This window comes from Diadema antillarum, unplaced genomic scaffold (assembly GCF_040938485.1).
Source record: "Diadema antillarum isolate AM-2024a unplaced genomic scaffold, OU_Dant_1.0 seq00000810_RagTag, whole genome shotgun sequence".
Lineage (NCBI taxonomy): Eukaryota > Metazoa > Echinodermata > Echinoidea > Diadematoida > Diadematidae > Diadema > Diadema antillarum.
The window spans coordinates 1,167,089-1,190,825 of NW_027271690.1; the positions used below are offsets into that span (position 1 = coordinate 1,167,089).

General features: G+C 37.9%; 1 protein-coding gene across 1 annotated transcript in view; it reads right to left on the bottom strand.

Moving 5' to 3' along the window:
• The window catches only part of LOC139739704 (lysophospholipid acyltransferase 5-like), a 45,444-nt gene that overhangs the window by 17,627 nt on the left and 4,080 nt on the right, over positions 1 to 23,737 (bottom strand). Inside the window, exons 2-3 of the mRNA XM_071650315.1 lie at positions 15,376 to 15,483; positions 7,469 to 7,575 (exon numbers count right to left, since the gene is read on the bottom strand). Of these exons, the coding sequence (XP_071506416.1) occupies positions 7,469 to 7,575; positions 15,376 to 15,483 (215 nt within the window). The remainder of the gene's footprint in view (positions 1 to 7,468; positions 7,576 to 15,375; positions 15,484 to 23,737) is intronic.

Sequence of the window (23,737 nt, forward strand, 5' to 3'; positions counted from 1 at the left end):
ATGGCTAGTTGTTCAGCTAGTGATCAGTTCATAAATACAGAAATGCTCCTTTTTGATTATCAATTTACATACACTGTGTAACAGACAATACAGTTATGACAAACATTAAAAAATATTGAATCATCAGAAGATAAAGGAGCTCTCAAAAGTAAAAACAATGTGATCACAGACATTTTCGCTAAGGTCACTGAGATTTCAAGAGACTACCTGCATCCAATTCCTCTGCAGAAGTTACTTCTAACAATGATTTCCACATCTACAGTACTTATAGAATAAGCATGCAAACACTGGCAAAATGCTGGGAAACCACTATCCTCAGGCCCCTTGACACACAAGAATTATTGGTTTTTTAATCATGATGCAAATATTGATCTTATTCCCTGCAGTTCACACATAGGTAAAAAGGGGGGGGAAAATCACTTGGCTGCAAAGCACTTTAAACGTTTGAACTGTGCATGCCTAAACAATGACCGAACCATGAACTCTGTAACCCTTAGCCACACGTTTAGTGCAGCAAGTGAAACCATAGAGTGAAAAAAAAATATATAAATTTCATTTTCACATGCCTCATATGCACACTGAGTACTAAAGGTAAATCATTGCATAGGGTCTTTTTTTCCCCCTTCAAATCAAGACCAACTAATTCTCACGTTACGGTGAAGATCATCAAGAATTTGTGTGCGTGTGTCCACACACAAGAATTATTGGTTTTTGCACCACATTGCTTATAAATATCAATTCCAAAAACCATTATTTTTGCCTAGAGCTTGTAAATGGCAGACCCTAAAAACTGCAGCACTGTGTGAAAATAAGTTCTCTTATAAATGAGAACATAAAGTGTTCTTTTTTATGATCGAATGAAACTAGTTGTGATGTGACAAGCCTACAAGAGAACGATATAAAGTCCCAAAATTAATTGAATCGAAAGTAAAGGGAAACTCATCTGGAAAAAGTAATCAGTATCACTTGTAGAGGCTTGATGAGCTCTGGCAATTGACAATCAGTGCCAAAGAGCACTCATAAAAAGATTTGATTTATTGTTGATCATGTACAGACTTTCCATAGCAAGATCAGCAGACACAGGAATGTATGTACGTACACTGCATCTATTGCAGCCATGTACATACTGCAGATTCAGAGATAACAACTTTGCAAACAGCACTGTACAGTATTCTGAGGCCTGAAAAGTCATATTTTTGGTAGAAAAACAGATGTATTTTTACATTTCCTACAATATACATGTGCAGTTATACAAATTGGGAAAAGAAATATTTTCCATGAAACATGGTATGTATCAGCAAGAAACACTTAAAGTACAAAATAAAGCATAAATGTAAGCAATAGCTGGCATCTCTGCAAGTTGTTTATACAGTTGAAGCAGTTTTGCAATCTTGAAGTGTGTTGCATTTTGGGTAAACTAAACTGAACACTAAAACTGTAACCTACAGTACATGTACCATAGTAACATCTTGTCAGCCATAAATATACAAGGATTTTTTTCTCATTGCCATGATACTTGCTATGATTGATAATCTGTATTTTTGCTATTTGATACTAAAATGCATTTCAAGGTCCTGTTTCTTTGGTTTGGAATTGAGTTTTATTTTGCTCGTTGCCATGGTAGTTCCATGATACAATTACTTCAATGTCATAATAGCTCTCATTAATTGACCTACTTTATGATTGATGGTACTGACAAGTATGTTCACCGAAACGTCTATAAATAAAATCTCTGTGATATTGTCTCGGGCTCGGTAGAGCAGGCTTTTAGTCTGTCTTTCAATGTGTCTTTCTTCGATTGGGATACCAGGCTCCTTTCGTAATTCGATGCTCAGGCTTACTTGAGACAGAAGTTAAAAAAAGAAACATGGAGACGGCAAACACTGAAATCCAAACCAGCCATCTGTCTTGAGGCAGATCAGGAAATGCAAATCTCAACAAAATAGGACGAGGCAGAGTGACGAAAAAGAGGGCCAAATCACACAGAATGAAAAAGTGTAATTAAAATCGCGATTCAAACTGAATATGCACATTTTGACTACCTTTCTTTGAGTATGAATGTGTTGCAGCTGTAGGAACTTTTATGTATACCGTCGGACTGTGTATTTTGTATTAAAATGAACATTAATTGTAAGCACCTTGAGCACCTTAAAGTGGATATGTTATGCATTACATGTCAATATTATTATCATTATTTTTATTCTGCTCTTTTGAAGTCTTGTTCACACACATCCGTATGTAAACAGAAAGAAAAAATGCACCGGTTCATGAAGAAAAATCACAATCCAAACCGCGCTTGAGCAAGGACAAACTGCGCATGCACGAGTGGTGCGTGGATTGCTATCTGAATCTCACTTATGGTTGCAATTATTACGTCTGTGCACAGAAAAAGAAACCTCATGTTTATAATTGTCACCATCCAAGTTGCAACGCAGATAATCGTGACTATTGGTGGGTGTATAAATGGGCCTGACGTCCCTTTCATGCACAATTCTGCGCACATTCTGTCTCATACCAATCCAAAGTTGGCTAGATTTATGCAATCTCAAACCTGCCATGTCTTTAACCCAACCCCCCCCCCCACCCCGCTCAAAACTCCCCCCCATCCCCCCCAAAAAAAGCACTCTGAGAGTGCAGACTTCTGCCAAGCAGCTACTTTCCACCGATGATCTTGCTCTTCCCAAAGAGATTTTTCTCCTCTCCACCACTGAGGAAAAGCTTTTTGGGCTCTTCCATAGAGATCAGTGATTTCCACCCATAGGTATACATGCTGAAAAATCGCCCGATTTCCCAATATAGAAGCCTTTGTTACGTCATAAACCCTAAGCTGCGTGGCATGCCTCGCCCTTACGGAAAGCAGAGCACGCACTTTAGTGAGCGTATGAAAACCTCTAAAAAATGCGCAGCTTGAATGCCCAAATTCATTGACCCTATCTGCCAAAATATCAAAAATCCTACATAAATTCCCCCAAAATTCTCGGATCACTACTAAGATTTATTCATCTGTTACTTGTGTCATTCTCAACCTTTCCTGCAAGTTTCATCCCAATCTGTTGGCTATTTTTTTAGTTATTTTGCACACGGACAAACAAACAAACAAACAAACAGTAACAAAAACATAACCTCCTCCCTTGGCGGAGGTAAAGATGGTGTCTCCTTTATAGGAAGTACAGTATATTTTGCCAGCCTCTTGCCAAGTCATGCAGCTTAGGCTTATATTCCACAACGTGAATCCTTGTTACAGTAGGCTAATGGTCATGCAAGGGGTGGGTTAACTGGTGACTGAATGTAAAGAGCCCTTTAAATCTAGATCTGCCTCACCTCGAATATGCATGATGAAATATTTACAAGGCACTTTATCTACGTATGTAAACATGCACAATGTTCTTGTATAGCACCGTGATCTACAGTGTACCAGCCGCGCATCAATTGACTAGCCTAAATTCATGCATTGCCTTCCAATCTCCATTATTTCACTAGGAACTAAGGGGCACAGAGGTACATTTTTTTTTTCCATAAAGCCTTAAAAGGGTAATTTGGCAATTGTACACATGTATGCCTACATAGTAATACTGAATCACCGATATTGCATTCAATAACTGATGAAACAGTATTTTAACATACCAAAATATGACATACAATATGTATGTCTTATTCATTGCATGTGTCGTATGTCCCTAAATTCTAGGGCCGCTATGAAATGAATTCTTAACATATCAATACTATTTATAAGTTTTATTCATTGCACATGACATTGTATGTACGCTGTATCCCTACATGGTTCATCAAACACATGATCCCAACAGGATACAAACTACTGTACAGTATGTCCCAAAAAAAATTACAATCAGATTTTCGCATTGATAACACCCAATATGATTAGATTGTCTATATGTTACTTCAGGGTCTTAAAACATAACATCTTAGCTCTATTTTGCAGAAAACCCCATTCAATTTGGTGAAGCGGTCACAGAGAAATGTGGATTGTTGTAAAGCATGTCATGAGTCTGATTCTTCCAAGTTTAGCACTTGGATGCTCTTGTGTGTGAACACAATGTAGACAGAACTTGGAGGGAAGAGATTCCTGACATGCTCTACAAAACTCCTCATTTCTCTTTGATCACGGAAGCAAATTGAATGGGATTTTCTGTAAGACGTGGGCAATGAGTAATAGTTTCGTACCCTGAAATTGTATTTGGATCGATTCACTATTTTTAAGGTTATCATTGCGGAAGGTCCCGTTGTAATTTTTTTGGGGACATACGGTACCATGTAATGCAGTCTTTATGTGCCCAGTGGCAAGACTGGTGTGTATCAGATAGTCTGTTGAGAACAGAATGTATCATCTTGAGTTGCGCAAAACCTGCATACCAAATGTAGATTGATGTCATCTGAGCGATAAGCTCAAATGTTTTCTACTCAAAATGGAGCAAATGGTAGCATCTCTGTCTCTGTTTGTTTAATGTGCCACAAATTGCCATGATTACTTACTTTCAATGGTAACTGCAATATCAATTTCTATGGGTGTATTTTTTGCAGGCATTTGCCCTCAGTTAAAAAAACCAAAAAAACAAACAATATCAAGTTCTTATATCCTTTTTTATTCTGTCATTGGGACAAATTTGAATATAAAGCACATCAACGTGATTTTAATTTATTGGAAATGTGCTGCAAAAAAGACTATTCATTTTTCTTTTACTATAAAAGGATATATAACAATAATAATAATGGAGGAGGGCTCTTAACAAGAAACAGATTTCATATTGCAAGGATGGAAATGACAAATCACCAGGAATTTATACCGCAATATCAAATTAATGGCAATAATGTAACATTTAAAGGGCTGGTATATGGTATTGGTGAAGGTGAGGATTGGGCTTTTAACTTTTTGTGAGATATCAAGAAACCCCTTATAGTACAGAGCATACCATTTTACGAGGAATTCAAATTTCATTCGATGAAAATCGGTTTTGAAATGGCCGAAACATCAAAAAACAAAGTAAAACAAAGCAATCATAATAAAAATCATCTCATCTCATACTAATACTCATCTCAGCCATTTCACAGCCAATTATTATCAAATAAATGTTCAGTGAATTCCTCTTGGAATTACATGCTTGTTCACATTTCATAGGTTTCTCATTATCTCATCAAAAAAAAAAAATGTTAGAAACCTGATCTTTGGGCTCAACCAAAACTATATGATCCCTTGAAGTGATGCAGTTCATCTGTCAGTTGGGAAGTAGTGCAGCACTCTCATTTTACCATCTTTCAAGATACTAAGTACTGACATGTTTAACATTGAAGCATTCCTGAATTTCCTTCCCTTCAATAATCATTCAGAGATATTCCAGTAGATGAACCCAAAGCAGGTCAATCCTCAAAAATCACTGCATCACACTGTACGAAAATCATGACATTTGTGGCACATGAGTTGATATGTGAGAATGAGCCCATTACTCTTTATGAAACCTGGAGCCCATTCATAATGCTTCTGTAAATCGGGATCCTACCTTCAAACCGACCGATAAATGCCCTAAGTTGCATATAAACAGAAAGGCTTACATTTAACCTACTACTGGATAACTTCCTTCTGTTCTCAAAGCTGAAACCATTGAAAGTTTCTTCAAAAACAGGAAATTAAAGGCTATAACCTAACAAGTTTCCAAGTGACCTGCAGACAAGTCTTCGCTATCATATTAGTTTACAGTTTTGTTTTTGAAATGGGGAAAAAAGGAGAGCAAGAAAGGAACTGACGAGAACCACCATTATACAATTTGTGTCAACCTATTGTGTGTTCCATTCTCAGTGGCTAGAGGGATGGGGTCACAGTTCCGGCACTGTTGTTCAAAAGCATGATGCTCATCATATTCTTGTGTTCACATTTAATGGTAGAGTTGTATGGTGATGGCATCATTATTTCTTCTAAATTTGATATGTGGTTACGACTAATAGCACTGTTACACGGAGCAACAAAAACTTCAGAACTTTCAAGGTTTACATCCAAGTATGATTAAAATTCTAACTACGCTGTGCATTTTTTCAACTTGTTAAGGATGACCCCATTTTGCTATCATAACACACATTTCCCATAGATTCCTGCCTGAGTATACATGGAACTAGACTTCAACGGGTTAATACACTTTAATGTATTTGTATAAGATAGGCCAATTTGATCATGAACTACTCAAGTCATTGAATGGCCCATGGCTGCCCTTGAATGCATATGTGTGGGATGTGCAGTTTAGATAGGTGTGTATCTCTTTGCCACTTATACCCCTTTCAGGTAATCGTGGATGCGGATAATAGGAGCGCTAAGTCGTAAAATTTTGATTACATGAACGGGAGAGGAGTAAAAAAGTGCGCATTATTTTGATGCTGCTATTATCCGCATTATTGCAGCATGAGGAGTAGATCGAGAATATATGAACGCGTTTTACGACTTATGCGCACTAACATTCCACAGTTCGGTCAAAGGTCACTCGATTTCCCGCACAACCGCTGATTGCTGAGCTTGAGCGAGAGCTGTGCATACACGTGAGTATATAGCACCGGAAACATTACGTCATTATAGAGGCGTGCGCAGTAACCATGACAAATACTCCCGTCTTTCGCACCGTTATATGAACGGGCGCTTGTAAAAGTAGTGCGCACTTCATGGGATATATGAACGCGATTTTGAATATTTCATCCGCATTATTTGGATGCGGATAATTGAACCGCGATTACCTGAAAGGGGTATTATCTCAGTTAATTTTTCTGAAGGTTTGTTAATCCAAAAAACCAAAAAAGGTTTGTTATTCAGAAGCTTCATAAATCTCAAATTAAAAAAACATTTGCTATTCGAAAGCATCATAAAAGCCTGCACTAAAACAAGGTTCATAATTCTGCAGGTTTGTAAGTGCGCGCCTTTCTTTCATTTTTGAATCAGCAAACCTTATTTGTCATGGTTCATCACAAAAGCCACTGTCAGGGAAATTATTTCATTTGGTTTTGGCAAATCTGAGTTCTTCAAATGACAAACTTTAAATTACTTTGGCCAACTCCATCATCACAAATGGATTTTTTTTGTTGTTTACAAATCTAAAGTAAAAAATCTGCAAATGTTATAGCCAAAAAGTCAGCTTTATGCTCATTCTTCTTCCTTTTATGATTCCAACTTTACACAGGTAACATGATGATGCACCACATATCATTTTGTGTTTAATGAGCATTTCATATAGTATGAATCATGTTTCATTTTCGGATTAACGAGTCTTCAAAATAGCGAACATCATCCCTTTTTGCCTGGGTATCATCCTTGTATTTTCCCTAGTGTGCGATTCAGTCTCCATTAATACTTACGATCAATTTTTCTAAAGCCAAGCAAATTCATGCTAAACCCGTAGACTGTTTCAGTGAGTGTCAGAGCACAATATATTCCTGGAAAACTTGTTTGTAGTTGCTAAAGAGTTGATCGCAAACTCACCATATTGTAGACAAATGATATGAACACAGACAACCTTGTTCCACCGATAAGCTGCAGGAGCAGAAAGTTGACCACGATGGTGATGACATAGTGTAAGCAGTCAAGTCCTGAAGGAAAACATAGAATTATATAATGATGAATAATGGCATATCTTCTGAATAGTAATCAAAGCTCAACCTTGGAGTTATCTGATATAGGGGATAATTATAAAGTGCTAGACCCAAAAATCTTTTCTGTGCCAGGGACTGTAGACAGTGTGTATAATGCTATTGGGTTTCCTGTGTTCATGGCCACTCAGCACAAGAAGGGTTAAACAAGAGATTTTGGGTATTAATCCTGTCTTCTATCCACCCTTGAAATTCTGCTGTACAACAAATTTAATCAATTTACAAAGTTCACAGGACTCAGTATGAAAGAAGAGCATTTCCCTTGTTAAACACATCCAATGAATTTATCAAATGGTGTAAAAACAAGGCAATCGCCAAATTGTGTCTCGCCCGTTCGCATACAAGGAATTAATATTTTTTATAACTTCCAGAAGTTAATTGACCTGCTTATGACCTTTGACCTTGTGGTGACCTTCAACACCCTAAGGGACATTTACCATCCAAGTTTGGTCACAAACGGACAAAGGGATCAAAAGTAATGAGCCATAATCGAAACGCGCCATAAAAACTTAACATTGGGCCATAAAAATTTGTTGACCCCTTTCTGTGACCTCTGACCTTGTGATGACCTTTAACTTCCCAAGGGACATCTACTGTCCAAGTTTGGTCACAAACGGACATAGGGATCAAAAGTTATAAGCCACAATCAAAATGCGCCCTAAAAACATAACATTGGGCCCTAAAAGTTTGTTGACCCCTGTCTGTGACCTTTGACCTAGTGACGACCTTCACCTCCCCAAGGGACATCTTCCATCCAAGTTTGGTCACAAACGGATAAAGGGATCAGAAGTTATGAGCCATAAACGAAATGCGCCCTAAAAACTTAACATTGGCCCTAAAAGTTCGTTGACCCCGTCTGTAACCTTTGACCTTGTGGTTACCTTCAACTTCCCAAGAGACATCTACCATCACCCAAGTTTGATTGCCATTGTAGCAACATGTGTCGAGTTACATGTGATAAGAGTCTTGCAAGTAGACTTTAACGTATGACCTCAAATGACCTTTCACCTTATCATGTGACCTCTTACGGCACCATAACATGAAGGTACCCCCAGTGCATCCATCACCCAAGTTTGATTGCCATTGTAGCAACATGTGTCGAGTTACGTGTGATAAGAGAGTCTTGCAAGTAAACTTTAACGTATGACCTCAAATGACCTTTGACCTTATCATGTGACCTCTTACGGCACCATAACATGAAGGTACCCCCAGTGCATCCATCACCCAAGTTTGATTGCCATTGTAGCAACATGTGTCGAGTTACGTGTGATAAGAGAGTCTTGCAAGTAAACTTTAACATATGACCTCAAATGACCTTTGACCTTATCCTGTGACCTCCAACTGCACCATAACATGAAGGTACCCCCAGTGCATCTATGACCCAAGTTAGGTTGTAATCCAAGCAACTTATGTGAAGTTATTTGTCAAAAGAGAGTCTTGCAGGTAAACTTTAACATAGAAAAGAGTCTTGCACATACTCTTTAATATATGACCTCAAATGACCTTTGACATCATCACATGACCTCCGACAACACCATAACATGAAGATACCCCTAGTGCTTCTATCACCCAAGTGTGGCTGCCATTGCTGTAACAGTTGCCAAGTTATGCATCATAAGAGAGTCTTGCAGGTAAACTTTAACATTTGTGACGGACGACGGACGGACGCCATTTGGATCCCTTAGTCTCGCCTTCACCTCCGGTGGGCGAGACAAAAATCATACAGCACCAAACCACCAAAAAAAAATCATTTACAGGACTATTGATGTACAGGTTCACAAGTGAAAACTTTTTATTTACACTTCCCCTGTCTCTTATCATTTGAATGATGGTTTCGTGTGTGAATGCTTGCGTTTGTACTGTTAAAGTGCAAGAACTCTTGTTACAATTCACAAGCACGCAAACATCTTGCTACATATAATATATGCAAGTGCCAGCCACTCCCATTGTTTATATGTACAAGTACTGTTTTACTTATTATCAAATCTAATTCTGGGCTGTTTCTAAATGAACCAGTGGGATGACTGTGAGGCAATGGCATCACAGCTTCATCCAATTTGCACACAACAGTCACAATCAACTTTGATGTTTCATGAGATATGAAATTTTGAAATTCCATTATACTTCCTCATTTTATGTCCGACTATAATAAAACATTTGCCATGATTCCGTATGAGAGATCCTCCATCAACGTTCTCCTAGTGTGGCATTTCACTTAAGAAATGCCTGCATCCGGCTGCATAATACAAATCCTCCCCGAATATATAGCTGACAGTTTAACTTATGTGCAAGAATTATACTTTCAAAACAATCCACACATATCTGACTGGTTTATATCGGCCCATTAAGAAAACTATAAATGGAACATCCTTTTGTCTCCACCGCACGCAATTGATTACCTTTCACTGCCTATGTATACAAAATCAAATTAAAGAGTAATGCTCATCTCGTACTGCACCCTAAATCATGTCATATCTAGCTCAAATGGGACTCCAGTGAATTGAAATATCAAATACGCTGTAATGAAATCCAGCTCATATCCTTCATATTACTCAGCAGAATGGATTTTGTTTTTTTTTTCTTTTTTTCTTTTTTTTTTGGGGGGGGGGGGTGTAATTGTAGATATCCATGGCTTTGCAAAATGGCATAGATGCACTTTGGTGGTATAGACAAGCCAATACATGTGTATCATGTGATGAAATATAGTTGTGAAGTACTAGTACTGTATTTTAAGTGACTTCAGATGGCTCTAGTGTAAAGACTGATGAATGCCTTCACATCGCAACCAAAACTTCTTTTGTTTTCTTTACCCTCCTTCACTATTCATCTTGTTCCACTTTCTGTCTCTTCTGTATCAACACAAATCAATCACGGTAACACGCAAACACACACACACACACAAATACACCCCCTTCCCTCTCTCCCACCCAATACTGTTTTGCTTTCTTGGTATTGTCTTAAAAACATGTAACTCACACTTGCCTATCCCTAACCTTTGATGTGCCTGACCTCAAATGCAAACACCAAGCTAAACATGTCACTATGGCAACTGGTCTCCCACCCAATAACACTGTCTTGCTTTCTTGGTATCTATTGTCTCAAACCATGTAACCCAAACTTGCACATCCCTAACCTTTGATATACCTGACCTCAAACACAAGCACCATACAATATTCCATCTTACAATGTCTCATTCTACATTAGTTAGGTTCACATGGCATTCCTATGTAATCTTAAAAATTAGCTTGAATATTCAAACTTTGATGATTACCTCATAGTTCAACCCTGTGAAGATGTACTTGATAGCTAGCACTCTTTCAGTTGATGATTAGAACCACAAGATTGTGTATGTTCATGTTGAAAAAAAAAAAGACAGATTACTGTATATTTTTCCATGTTCACATGTATTTGTAAGTCTTTCTCCTCTCTGCTGCTGCATTCCCTGAAACTGCTCACAGAAATGATTAGTGTTCAGTTCTAATGGACAACAGGTACAGCAAGCAAGCAAATCTTTGGCAAGCTCTCTCAGCAAGCCTTGCTCACAAGAACAATTATTCTTTTTTGTAAATTGTTGTTTTCTTATCTTTTTATTATGCAGAAACAGAAATATCTTGCCACCATTGGCACACACATTGTAGTGGTACCTGAAAACTTAGTGCACTTTGATCTGTATCAGTGAGCCTACAAATTTTTCAACACTGTTGCACATCTTGAAGTCATCATATAAAATCTAACACAAAAGTTTACATGAAAGAAAAGCGTTGAATGACATTCACATTCATGAGTACACAAATGACTATTGACTTGAGTTGTCAGGACCTGGTGTGATGTGACTGTACATTTTGCTAACGCTTTTGAAACATGCAAGGCCTGTCACTGATACAAATGAAAACCATTCATTGCCTTTCAAAGTTGGTGAATAACAATATGCTAGTGTGTACACAACCAGTAGAAGAGAGTCCTATTACGAGTATTATGTTTGCTCTGTGATACTCTGATTTTAGATATTGGTAGGATATTGATATCATCTCAACATACAGTTGTACATTGTAAATTGATAAAGAATGGCATACATTCAACCATCAGTGATTGGCAGACTATTGCTGGTTATTGTAGACTGATGACCCAACCAGTGTAACAGCAGCAAATTGATGTTGGTAATTGAGCATGGCACAACTATGTGTAATGTTCAAGGCCTCTTTTGCAGGTCATCTTAAATCAGCTGAAAGTGGCTGACATTTACTAATCCCCACTATTAAAGCAATAGACAAATTTTGCCTTTACTGTCATAGTGGATATTTTTGTGCTCGGCTGAGGAAGAAGAGTTACGCATGTTTTTGATTCCATGGAATATAGATGTACATCATTTCCACATTTACAGTATTTCATACTTGTTTAGTAAGTAAAATATGCCAAAAATAGAAGACAATCAGCATAACAATGATATCTGAACAAAGACTACAATACTAAGTGCCGTAATCAGAGGAGTGACATTGTATTCTTTAAAATGAATTGTACTGTTCAAACCGTACATTTAACCATTTCACCATTTTACAGCTCAATAGGAAATTTCAATATGGATATTTTTCTTTCTTTTTTGAATTCACAATCCTAAACTTGTACATCAACTCACTCTTTAGCCTGGCTTGTCCTCAAATACACTGTGTGCGGCTGTATGAAGCAAACTTTCCCTACTACGCTGACATAATAGATATCAAAAAAAAAAATATTTTTTTCTCTCCTTCTTTCAGAGTGATCACAAGGCATTTATGTTTGTTTGTTTGATTGTTTTTTTTAATGACATCAAGGCATTATACAAATGACGCACAAGTCTGAGTGCATCAGTCAGAATTGTGTGCATAAGGTAACTATGGAATGCTTAACCCACGAGGCGAAGCCGAGTGGGTGTAGGCTAAATTCCATAGTTACCGCATGCACACTATATTCCGACTGACGCACGAAAAGACATGTGCGTCATCTGATTTATAGAATGGGTAATTTTCTTGTCAAAAACCCCATTTTTCTATTGTGTTACCCGATGACAAAATTACTGGATGCATTTCCTTTTGGCTTGCCGTAAACGAGCATGCATCAGTTTTTACTGGACGCACGGCCAGCCGTGCATTAGTTTTTACCGGACGCATGGCCAACCTGAGTGCGCGAACGCTTGTTTAGTGCGCGAACCTTTGTTACAAGTATGCGTACTCTTGCTACAAGTGCGCCATAACATGTTTACCACTGTGACTCAGTGTGCGGCTAGTAAAAATCAACACATAGTTCTCAACCAATCAGATCGCAGGATTCTCGCTACCCATTCTATAACACCTACTGATACTGCATTTGCCAATATGATTATGATACCCTACTGGAATGACTGAAAAGGGTAAGAAAGCTTGAAATGTTTGTTGGATGAGTCACCAGTTTAAAGCTCCAGGCTTCATTCAGGAAGTCACAACACTAAAATTGCACACCAACTGGTCTGCAAACACTTTCTATTGGCAAATGGAACTCTTTTGATTCACGACAAGAGCAGTAAAGAATATACAGATCACAATGTCCATTTGTTCATAATTGTTGACTGATAAAGACAGAACTAGGTTATTGAATATCTCTTGAAGTACCATCAATTTGAGTAAATGGATGGTACTGCAGATCCATACTACTAGTTGGCGCAGGTCAACCAAAAAATTGTTGGAAAGGTAAAATGAATTGGCACTTAGCTTTTAAATGTAAAGGCACTTTCGAAGATGCCACTTTGGGAGAGTGAGATGGAGCTGCTTGAGTCAGTGTAAAGGGGGAAATGCAGGAGAGGTGTTTTTAATGTCCAAGAAAAAATGAGTTTAAGAATGTAGCCAATCAGAAGTGCTGAAATGATCAGTTACATGTGATCTCTTTCTTTTTTCGCTTATGCAAGGGAGTTTAAAAAGTGTGCAGCAAAATTAAAAAACACATCACAGCACTGCGCATAATCCTACGGCAGATTACAATTGCCATGCATGCAGCACAAACAATAGCTTTGATTCATGCAGTCATCTGCACAGCCGATTGAAGAGCAGCCTCATTGCATTGCAAGAATGCAATACTATACAAATGATGCACAGGATAGAGTGCGTTAGTGTAGGCGTATAGTGCACTCAAGGGTATTTACAATTGTGAAACATGCACGAGGCGAAGGCGAGTGCATGTTGCACTACATTGTAAATACCCAAGAGTGAGCTATACGCCTCCACTAACGCCACGAAATAATCCTGTGCATCATTTGTTTTATAAAATGGGTCGAAAATTCGAAAACTAACAGCATTTTTCAGCGTTTTTCACATACCTTTGTGGGTCAAGACGTCCGAAGATCTTCGTCCCAAACATTTACGCACGTCGCACTCGGAACTCCCGCACATATAAGTATGATGGGGGGTTGGGTTTCCGGACACTTAAGTTCCCGCATGAAAACTTACTTATTTTACATAGAATATGCACCCTTTACCTTAAAGACTTGATATAGACTCCTCATATAGGCCTACTAGACAACATACTCTGAAAACGGCGTGAGAATTAACCTGCTAAATCGTTGGATTTGCCCTTCAAAGTGACTCCATGTACGCGTCCGGTCCCACAACGCTTGGTCTACTGTACACTGTATGTATGATACGTACGCCACACATGTTATGCACAAGGGAAGAAAGGCCGGCCGGCCGGCAGCCCGAACTAGAAGTTGTTTACAGGATTGACAGCGCGTATGCATGCAATTCAAAGGAGGTGCCGCGCGCACAGACGATCGGCAATAGGATTTAACATGCAGTGCAATGGGACTGAGTAACCAAAGCACATGTGACTCATTTCAGCGCTTCCTATTGGCTACATTCTTGAACCCATTTTATAATATACAAATGATGCACAGGATAGAGTGCATTAGTGGAGATGTAGCGCACTCGAGGGTATTTACAATTGTGAAACATGCACGAGGCGAAGCCGAGTGCATGTTGCACTACATCGTAAATACCCGAGAGTGAGCTGCATTTCCACTAACGCCACGAAATAATCCTGTGCATCATTTGTTTTATAAAATGGGTCGAAAACTAACAGCATTTTTCACGGACCTTTGTAAGATGTCCGAAGATGTTCGTCCCAAACATTTACGCACGTCGCACTCGGAAATCCCGCACATATAAGTACTGTACGTATAAGAGTATACGTACGCCACACATGTTATGCACACAAGAAAGGCCGGTCGGCAGCCCAAACGAGAAGTTGTATAAAGGATTGACAGCGCGTATAGAAGCGCGCGACGCACTTGTAACAACTGATTGAGTGCGCACTGCTAGTGTAAACATTGTGACATCAGGCCGTGGATGTTACGTGCAGGCACACGTGACTCATTTCAGCGCTTCCAATTGGCTACATTCTAGAACCCATTTTATAAAAAGTTTTACCAGTTGATATGCTACCAGTAGTTCATAGGCCCATTTTATAAAATGAATAATGCACAGATTTTCAATTCATGATGTTAGTGAATATGCAGCTCACTCTTGGGTATTCACAATGTCACGCATTATGCACTCAGCTGTTAGTATAGCAATATACCTGGTCTTTTTTGTTTGTTTGTTTGTTTGTTTTTTGTTTGTTTGTTTGTTTGTCTGTTTGTTTGGTTTTGTTGGGTTTTTTTGTTCTAAACCAACATTATGAACCCTCAGCCAGTTGCTCTCCATTTCAGAAAAGAACAACATGAAGGTGTGTGAAATTTACCATAGTTGAAGTAGGCCATGGAGAGACCAGCTGCTGCGTAGAAGAGGTGCTGGGTGTTGGGAGCAGAGCTGATGACATATCGTCTTGCAAACAGTCCAAGAGGATAGCCTGCAGCAACAAAGATATTTAGAGATCACTTATAAGTGCAATAATCGTCATCATCCTCATCATCATCAATGTTATGTTCAGGAAGATAAGCCACACTGACACTCAAAGATCATTACTATTTAATGAATATGATGAAAAGATACTTAGATCAATTAATACCAGTTATAATTATGATAATGATAAAATGATAAATGATAAAGACAGAATTCACAGTCATTTTATCTTATTATGGATTACCATCATCCCCTTTATATTACAAATATTACTATCATTGTCATCATCAACATCATTATCTTACTATTTTCATTATCATAACAGCTTTAAAATAATTTACAGAAAGGGTGGAATGTGACAGCAGGCATACAGTATTATTTGGAACCACTTAAGTATCTACTGACACATCTAGTTCATCTACCAGCACACATTCATCCTGAAACTAATCAACTTGAAATTCCATATAACATTAATGAGATGAAAACATGTTTCATCCATCATCAACAATTCAACACATGCTTAACACATACTTCACTCATTAATTGCAAGGACAGGTTTCGACGAGTGCAAGCATACGGATGTGGGGACTGCATACGTGTGCTAACAATGCCTGCAAAAGGTAAGTCCTCATCAGATTCACTGCTATGTTGTCTTTAAGAGGAGCCCTTTGTTTTGTTGCCTTTTTTTTGTCAGGAAGCATTTATCTGATATTTTGTTCTAAAAAATATGGTTTGCTCAATTGTAAATTGTCCATGACTCAAATTGAATAAATTTTCCTCCAGAATGCAAAATTTCCATGGGAGATGACTTTAGTCTGTCTGTCCGCCAGCTTTGCAAAAATCACATGAAAGGAAATTAATAATCCACACCTCACTGCAGAATTATTTGCACAGCAGTTGGTTCATCCCTTGTATGAACATCATAGCTACGGAGGGGGAAGTCAGGCTAAGTTTAAAGGGAAACATCTGGTGCATCTACTAAAGATTACTATTTCAAGTGCAGGTCAACAATGCAGGTCGACAACTACAATTGAGCTCCCAGACAAAAAAAAAAAAAAAAAGTTTCATCTTCTTAACCTGTGTTTGATTTGATCTGCTTATACCCCTATATTATACATTGTCAAGCACAAGTTCAAGGTATACAATAAGAAACACATTTACAGAATAGCAGACAAAAATCAATACAGGAAGTGTTAATTTGCTTCCATTAGTGATTACAGTTAATTGATGCTGTTCATAAAACAAAATGGGGGATAGAAAAATTGTGATTATTGCATACTGTACTGTAGTCACGAGAAGGAAAAGCAGAAACAATACATGCACTGGGGACTGTGATCACAACCACCAGCGCCTGACTTGGATCTCACTGATAAACTGTGAAATACAATTATTGAAGGTTATGGAATATGACTTTAATGCCGTATGAGTGAAGGAGGATGCAATTGCACAGTGTGTCATTATCAATTTCCCTGAGAAAAGGGATGACCTCAGATTTAACTACTGATATCAGATGATAATGTTGTATTGATAAAAACTTGGGTGACTCGGGCCATTTCCTTGAAGACATTTCGCCAAATCAGCATTGTCAGTCAGGCTCTTCTAGGAGAATATTTTACGGAGCTTTTATTTTCAGGATGGTAAAAGCTACGAGACAAAGATCTTACTGGCCATGCCTTGTTGGAAAACAGAATACAGCCCATCACCTCGCTTGAGCTGGTTTGTATTGAAATTATGGTAGTGACTCATTGCTCAGACAAAGCAAATTTTGAGCAGGAGGTCATAACATTCATCATGTCTTTCCTCGTTTCAAAACCGAGCATTTAATCAGCCCAAGACCGTCTGGCATATCAAGAGTGCAGAGACTTGTTGGTTTTCACACATGAACTGATTGGCCTTTCGAGTCCCAGAAACCACATAATGAGTGGTTTCTTTAGTGGTGTAGCAAACTAAAATTACTATTCATTTCCTGTACATGTATCTGATAAAGTGTACAGCAAAAAAATTTTCTTTCATTTCAGCCCTTTGTTCTACGTTTGTTTGTTTTGACTACAGATTTTTCAGAAGCCACTTCAATCATTAAATTTATGACACTAAAATTTGAACATTTTTTGTACATGAACAACAAATAAACCCTACCAAAACAAGAACCAGCAGTTTGAGACATAGTCACAAAAGCTGCCAACTTTCAAAAATTATTAAGATTAACAGCGACGAATAATTGAAAAAAACTAGAATTATCACTGAAGGTGATTAATACCCCCACCCCTAGTGTTGCTTTATAGTATGTGATGTCATGAGGGCAATGACGTTAATACCAAGTTTGTGCACTTGTCGAATTGGAAACAGAATAGTTTTAGTTTACTGTACATACAAAGTTTACAGAGTTGACACCGAGTATAAAACTTACAGCAAATGGAAACATGCTTTCCCCCAGCATCACTACACTTAAAGACCATCATTCACACCAAATTTGATCTTCAAAGCTTGAACGGTTTATTTTGATACAAAAATGAGTGGTTACCATGGCAACACATTTTCCTTAAACTAACACATTGGTGTCTCGAAAAACTACACTTCTAGATCATGATACATATTAAATTTGACTTTAATTGCTTGAATGATGGAAAAGTTATTCGATCTGCAAGGTTTTGGTAAAATTGAGGTTACCATGGCAACAGTTTGTGTGACAAACACAAAAATGATGTGTTCCACATCTATACCTCAGGGCCATAATGTCTATCAAATTTGGTTTCAATTGCTTGAAAACTGTGGAAGAAGTTCACTCCACAGGATTTAAAAAAAAAATGTGGTTACCATGGCAACGCATTGTCCGATACAAATACAAAGGACATTTTGCAAAACTACACTTAAAGCGCATCATACACACCAAATTTCACCTTCATAGATTAAATGGTTCAATTTGATACAAAAATGAGTGGTTACTATGGCAACACATTTTTCTTATATTAACACACATTGGTATCTTGCATAACTACACCTCCCGATCATCATACATACTAAATTTGACCTTAATTGCTTGAATGATGTGGAAGTTATTCAATCCACAAGGTTTTGGTAAAATTATGGTTACCATGGCAACGCTTTGTCCAACAAACACAAAAATTATGCGTTCCACATCTATGCCTCAAGGCCATAATGCCTACCAAATTTGATTTCAATTGCTTCAAAACTGTGGAAGTTGTTCACTCCACAAGATTTTGAAGAAAACATGCAGTTACCATGGCAACGCTTTGTCAAGTACAAACACAAAGAGTGTCTTGCATAACTACACGTATAGATCATCATAGAAACCAATTTTGAAAATCATTGCTTAAATACTGTGGAAGTTATTCAATCCACAAGGTTTTGGTAAAATTAAGGTTACCATGGCAATATATTGTCCGATAAACACAAAAAACATGTCTTCCATATCTATACCTCAATATCATCATTTACCCTAAGTTTCATTTAAATTGCTTCAAAACTGTGGGAGGAGTTCGCGACGCAAGATTTTGCAACAGACCGACCGACCAACCGACCGCCCGCCCGCCCGATCGCCCGATCGCCCGCCCGACCAACATCGTGGTGATTCCTGTAGATACCCCCTTCACACTATGTGTGGCGGGGGTATAAAAAAATCATTTCAAGTACAAATCAATACTCTTTCATCATGGAGTTCAATGGTTTGAGACATACAAAGAGTGGGTATATTTGCAAAATTAAGTCAATGCACATTACTTCAGATTGATATTTGAGTCTGGAAAAGCTTCCCTACCGGTCAGAAACCTCCAGGAACTGTCCCATCCAAAAAACTTTCACTTTCTTTATCCCTATCCCTTGCCTATCAAAAAATAAAGAAAATAAAAAGGGGGGGGGGGACAAAAAACCAGCTCTTCCCAATTCAGGACGCAGCTCCATAATTCTGCTTTTAAATGACAAAAAAAAAAGTGTGAAACTTCCCTTTGAGAGAGACCATACTGCCATTCACTTAGGACTACAAGCCAAGAACGGAATGTTCCGTTAGGACTTCCTCATTCACTGATATTGTGTATGCTCATCTTAATGTTAGAATCTTGCCATTTCTCGGTGGAAGATATGCATCATGTTTCATGTAGTCAGTAATTGTTGACATGACTATCATCTGAGCAGGTTGAATACTCCAGTACCTGCTCTGCACAGAAACTTGCAAAATCGCCATACTATGCATTCTCTTACAGTGACACAATTAAAGATGCTGATTATATTTTGTATGATAATCACATGGAAGGCTAGGAGTGCATAATATTTTCCATGGTGACCACAAACAAACACAAGGCCAGTGCCATAATGTGTCTCGCCCATTCGCGTACAAGAAATTGTACGCGAATGGGATATAACAGATAAAACTAAAAATGTCGCTACGGCGACTGATGCCTCCGCCATAATGCATGATTCTCCCAATAGGTGTATTTACAATGTCTTCACAATGTGTTATGACAGTTTCACAAAACTGACAAAATATTGAAATGACAGGTTTGTCAGAAATATCTTGAATGTTCACTTTCCTTGAACTAGGTTTGCTACAATTGTCTAAGAGTGCAGGTACCTGTATTTGAGGAATTGCGAATTTTTACTTGACTTCCGACAGACCCTTTTATAAGTTTATGCATTGAGTAATTTTCAAGGTATGAATATAGAGTGCAATTACAGTATAAAATATATATTTTTTGCATCTAAACCTGGCCTTTGACCCTTAACCTTTGACCTTATGACCTTCTCGCTGGAAATTTCCCAGAGGATCTCCATTAGGGAATACATGTATATAAAGTTTTAGTTTTAAAAATAATAATGCAAGCATTGCATATAATAGTATATGAGGGAAATAGTAACATTTTGAGAAGTTGACCTTGACTTTTGACCCCCTATCGACCCATGACCCCTAAATTCCCTAGAAAATCCCTGCCAGTCAGTACATGCATACAGCTGTGTGTACCAAGTTCCATGAAGATACATTGAACCATTTGCGAGAAAAGTAAAATTGTGACATATTCACCTAACCTTTGACCTTTGACCTTATGACATGAAACTCTTTCTGGAGAAACTTTATGCAGTAGTACATGTCTACACTAAGTTTCAAGAAATACCTTCGAGCATTGCATGGATATAGGGGAAATAGCAACGTTTTTAGCATTTGACCTTGACCTTTTGACCTTTGACCTCTTGCCCATGTCACTAAGATCTACTAACTAATTGCCCCATCATACACCATCCTTGCACCAAGTTTGGTGAAAGCTGCTTCATCCAGTTTTGAGTTATCACGTAAACAGATAAATTTTAGGATTTGACCTTGATCTTTGACCTTTGACCTCTGTCCAATTTCACTCAAAAACTAATGAAGTAATTGTCCGATCATACATCATCCTCAGACAAAGTTTGGCGAAATTTGCTGAATCCAGTCTTGAGTTATCGCATAAACAGATACAATTTAATGATTTGACCTTGACCGTTGACCTTTGACCTTTAGCCGATTTCACCCAAAATCTAATCAAGTAATTGCCCAATCATACTTTATACTTGGACGAAGTTTGGTAAAATTCTAGTCAATATTACTCAAGTTATTGCATAAACGAATGCGGACGGACGTAAGGACGGACAGACGGACAGACAGTTATTAAAATTTTTGTAGCGTTACGGACAGATGACGGACGGACAGACACCGCAGGCGATCCCTTAGTCTCCCCATACCTCCTGTGGGCTCGACAAAAACCGGCAAAAGTATAACCTTTTGAGATCAAAGAACTTTGATGTGAATGACTTTACTTCCTTTTGTAAACTTGCACTCAGCTGTGCTTCACAAAGTGATCTTATGTAGCCCTACATGTACGCACTAAAACTTCTCTTAATTTCTGATCTCTTCTCATAAGCGCTACTGTTTGAGCATTGTACAACTGCAATAAATGCCGGCAGTGCTCATACAATTGTAGGATATCATCAGTTCCTGCTCACACTCTTTATATCAGTGGGCTATTTTGCACTATATCTTTAAAAGTCGCAGATATTTCATGGTTTCCTACGAGGAATAAACTGAAATACAAACATAGTTTGCAGCCAATCGTTTGCACTATCATTCCTACGAGGAATAAACTGAAATACAAACATAGTTTGCAGCCAATCGTTTGCACTATCACTAGGAAAATATGTCTTGGAAAGACTTCCGCATAAGCTTAAGATTATGACTACAGATACAATGTTATAGAACAAAGGAAAAAGTATATATGTGGAAATAGGCCAGTCTTGGTACTGGGCTTTCTAAATTAGTTTCAGTTTAATAAATAGATACAGCACTACAAGGCCCCTGAGCACACAAAAGAGAAATATGATCCTCCTGCAATGATAAAGGAAGTTATACAGGAAGGAATGACAGGTCACCATGTAACCGTTTAATGTATACTACTCTTGAACTCTTCACTTCGGTCTACATCCTTCAGAGGTTGTTAACCCGTTGAGGACGAGTCCCGAGTATACTAGGGCAATTGTCTATGGGAAATGCGTGTTGTAGCAAAATCAGCCCGTCCTCAACGGGTTAAAAGCACTTTAGAGAGTTCCCGCATGGGTGTTCATACAAACATGCACTACATAATTCAAGCTCTGATACTACACATTGAAATGGTCTTGGTGACCACCAGCATATCTTGCATTATTGTCAGACTTGTCAACTGATCCTATCTTTGGGTTTTTTGTTTGAGAAAGACAAACCTAAAACTTACCAGTAACTGACAGCACTGTATACAAACAGTGTACATCTGACAATAACCGTTACACTGACAATTTTCGCAACTTGCACTTTTATATACAGTACATGTATCAATGCCGAACCAATTTTTTTCCAAGCCTAAGTAAGAGTATTGTGAATTTCCATGGAGAAAATCAAGTTTATGAAGATAATAAATCCACAGGGACAGTTTTCACTCAGATGTCAATAATTCAATAATGTTCATCAGAAATACATGTAATCTTGGTAATGTGCATGGGGGAAAGGATCTGCAAGGGATCTACTTAAAACCAAAAATGAGTCCCCAAAAATCTATTTCTTCTCTTTGTTCATTCTTGCAAAAGCTCATGACCAGATCAACTTTTCTGATAGAGACACACCCTATCACTACACAAATACAGATGAGATCCTTTTGAGTAGTTTTTTTTTTTCTCACACAAGATGCTCACAACTTTCAAGTCACAAAATGTGTAGTGTACCCAATGCTTGTGGGGGGGGGGGGGGGGGGGTCATTCAATTTTTATTTCTCCCAAGGATCTTTCCAAACCATTAAAGTCCTGCACATGAATTACTGTTACAAAACAAACTTTCAGCAGCATTGTTGGTTTACAATGTGTGCTTTACAGAAAATGTCCAAAGTAAGGTCTGCATATTCACTCTGGTATCTCATGTAGCTCATTTTGTATGTACATACAATACACTAGTACATGTATTGGCAATTGATCTTAATATAGACAATTTTCATAATCATTTTTTAATACATGGCTGCTAACTCAGATATTGTGGTATATACGACTAAATAAAACAGACTTACACTTGTACCATTTGTATAACAAGTCAAAATTGTGATATCCCTCACAAGTTTTCTTCTCTATTAAGTATTAAGCATAAATTGGCAGTGTGAAACTTTCATGGATCTGGTTTTGAATAAAGTCTCTAGAAACCTGACCACATTGCAGTACCAACTTAGGAATAATACATTGCAGTACCAACTTAGGAATAATACAATGTACCGAAATCCCACAAGCCCCCTTGCCAGGCACAACTCTAATAAGGCTCCTTATTGGATTTATAAGTCAAGAGCAGTATTTGTCATCATAAGGTTTGGAGACTTTGAACATAGGCCAACTGGGCAGGTATGAGATAAAACCACAGCTTTATATCACTTTCCATCCAGTTTTAAAAATAGCTATACAATGTAGTTTGGTTTCATCAGTTTACAAGTGTTTCAGGATCAGTCAGAATCACAAAGTTAGCACTGGTTTAGCAAAGCTGTTGAATCTGTCATATCTTTTATTTCATTTCATTTATTTCCATATATCCAAATAATACAAAATTATGGCTACATAGGATTAACAATTTGTACAAGAAGGTGGGAGTGTCATACAGCAAATACAAACAATAGCATAACAAAAGTATAATACATACACACCTGCAACTACAAGCACATGCCTACGTACATGTTGTAATATACAAATAATTTGATCTTCATGAAATCACTTTGAGTTGA